Source organism: Diaphorina citri, unplaced genomic scaffold (genome assembly GCF_000475195.1).
Source record: "Diaphorina citri unplaced genomic scaffold, Diaci psyllid genome assembly version 1.1 scaffold4976, whole genome shotgun sequence".
Taxonomy (NCBI): Eukaryota; Metazoa; Arthropoda; class Insecta; order Hemiptera; family Psyllidae; genus Diaphorina; species Diaphorina citri.
In genome coordinates this window covers 6,543-9,193 of record NW_007382359.1, presented here as the reverse complement: position 1 = coordinate 9,193, position 2,651 = coordinate 6,543, and the positions used below count along the sequence as shown (strand labels likewise).

General features: G+C 43.5%; 1 protein-coding gene across 1 annotated transcript; it reads left to right on the top strand.

The window, feature by feature from the left end:
* Nucleotides 1–531: 531 nt before the first annotated feature.
* On the top strand, nucleotides 532–2,373 carry LOC103521320 (the record flags this gene model as incomplete). The annotated part of the gene is made up of 1 exon (XM_008486429.1): nucleotides 532–2,373. A coding segment is annotated over one exon (1,842 nt), but the record flags the coding sequence as incomplete, so codon positions are not given.
* Between the last annotated feature and the right edge of the window lie 278 nt (nucleotides 2,374–2,651).

Genomic DNA, 2,651 nt, shown 5'->3' with positions numbered 1-2,651 from the left:
ACTTTCAAAATTCTAGGACTTTATTGGGATTCGAACTCTGATTCTTTTGGTTATACCACCGCGAATGTCGAACCTGTCTTCACAAAACGAGCTCTTCTATCGAATATAGCCAGAATATTTGACCCCATGGGTTGGCTTGCGCCCCTTATTTTTTGGGCCAAGCATCTTCTTCAGTTGTTATGGCGCGATAATTACGATTGGGATGAACCGCTTTCTTCTGAATATATTTCCTCTTGGGATAGTTTCTTGTCACAACTTGCCTTGTTGAAACGAATCAATATTCCTCGTTACATCTTGCATTCAAATGCTCAGGAAATCGATCTTCTAGGTTTTTGTGACAGTTCGTCCAAAGGATACGCCGCGGTTTTATACCTTCGAGTTTTTCATAACAATACCTACAAAATTTCTCTTCTCAAAGCAAAGAGTAAAGTCGCACCTTCGAAGAAATTACTCAGTATTCCCCGACTTGAACTTTGCGCCGCAGTCTTACTTACCCGCTTATTGAATTCTGTAGCTTCATTCGTATCACAGCTTCGAATAAAATCCATTCATCTATTCAGTGATTCTACCATAGTTCTGTGTTGGCTTAAAACAGCTCCTCATCTTCTAGAAGTGTTTGTCGCTAACAGAGTGGTGGAGATTCTTCGTTCCACATCCACTCACCAGTGGCATCATGTCGCCACCGAGGTGAATCCTGCCGATTGTGCTTCTCGAGGATTACTTCCTGAACAACTAGTTGATCATCCTCTCTGGTGGAACGGACCTTCCTTCTTATCACTTCCTAGTGAACAGTGGCCGCTACAACCCACTGTTCTTACTGAGCCGCTACCAGGGCTGAAAGTCAGCAAAATTACTTCTCTTGTTTCATCTTCACCGCCTTCTAATTCGCTGTATACGCAACTACAGAATTATTCCGCATTCAATCGAGCTCTTCGCGTTTTTTCTTACGTTCTTAGATTCATTGCCAACCTCAAAGCCGCTAAATCTGGACCCACGCTTAACAAGGGACCCCTCCTTGTTGAAGAGTTGGAAACCGCTACTTCTACTTGTGTTCGCATTGTTCAACAAACTCATTTTCATGAAGAAATTTCCGCATTACATAAGAACCCTCAAGCTCATCTGAAGAGTTTATCCTCTTTAACACCTTTCTTAGATAAGGATGGCCTTCTCAGGGTGGGCGGCCGCTTGAAGAACGCTCCACTTTCTTTCGAAAGTAAGCATCCTCTTCTTCTTCCCGCCAAAACACATTTATCTTCTCTTATCTGCGACCATTTCCATCGCATATCACTGCATGGAGGTCCTCGCATTGTTCAATCTTTAATACAACAAAAATATTGGATAATTTCTCTTAGAAACTTATTACGCCATCGTATTCACAAATGTGTAAGATGTCTCCGCTTCAACGCAAAACCTTCTCAGCCGTTAATGGCTGACCTTCCCGCCACTCGCTTCTCACAGATCCGAGCCTTCTTCAAAGTTGGAGTTGACTTCGGAGGTCCATTCAACGTAAAGGAGCACAACAGGAGAAATGCCAAATGTACCAAAGGTTACCTATGTCTATTTGTTTGTCTTTCTACTAAAGCTGTTCATCTTGAACTTGTATCTGATCTTTCTACTCCCGCTTTCTTAGCAGCTTTCGACCGATTCATCGCTCGTCGTGGTCTTCCGTCCGATATTTACAGCGACAACGGCACTAATTTCTACGGCGGTTTTCGTCAGTTGCAAGAGTTGTACAAGTTTATAGAACATAATAATCCTGAGTTACATGATCATTTTGCAGCTCACCGCATCAAATGGCATTTCAACCCTCCTTCCGCTTCTAATTTCGGTGGTTTATTCGAAGCCGGAATTAAATCAGCTAAGCATCATTTGAAGCGAGTGCTGGCTGATCGTACTCTCACGTTCGAAGAGTTTTCCACCCTTATGTGTAGAGTGGAAGCAGTCATGAATTCCAGACCATTGGTCGACACCAGTGCTGATCCTCATGACTCGCAGGTTTTTCTTTCCCCAGGTCACTTTCTTATAGGTGCTCCGCTACTCAGTACGCCTGAAGAAGATATATCTCACATACCTATGAATCGTCTTAGCCGTTGGAAATTGTTACAGCAACATCTTCAATCCTTCTGGAAATTGTGGTCTCGAGATTATCTTCATTCCCTAATTAAGCGACCGAAGTGGGATGCCGCTACTACGAACATCAAACTCAACGATATTGTGATAATCAAAAATCAAAGTTCATCGCCTTTAGATTGGCCCCTTGGCCGTGTGGTAGACTTGTTCCCAGGATCAGATGGGGTCGTCCGCGTCGTTCAATTACGTACCGCTACATCAACCCTGACCAGACCGGTCAATAAATTACTTCTAATTTCTTGAAATTCAATCTATTCTTTCTTCACACCTGCCCTTTGAATTTTCCGGCTCGCATGAGAATTTGCATCCGCGCATACTGCCACCTGTCTTTCGGTTACTTTGTTCCTATTAAATATTTTAGTTCAGTCAGGTCTCAGTGTGCATTTTTTATTTTTCGAGCTGTGCAAATCCTTGCGAATTTGGGTGGGCGGGATGTTTACGCGATACCGGGTCGGTACGTCAACACCACCCGGTAAACTTTGTCCAGAGAGGCACTAAACTTGTCGCGCGTTACCTACCTA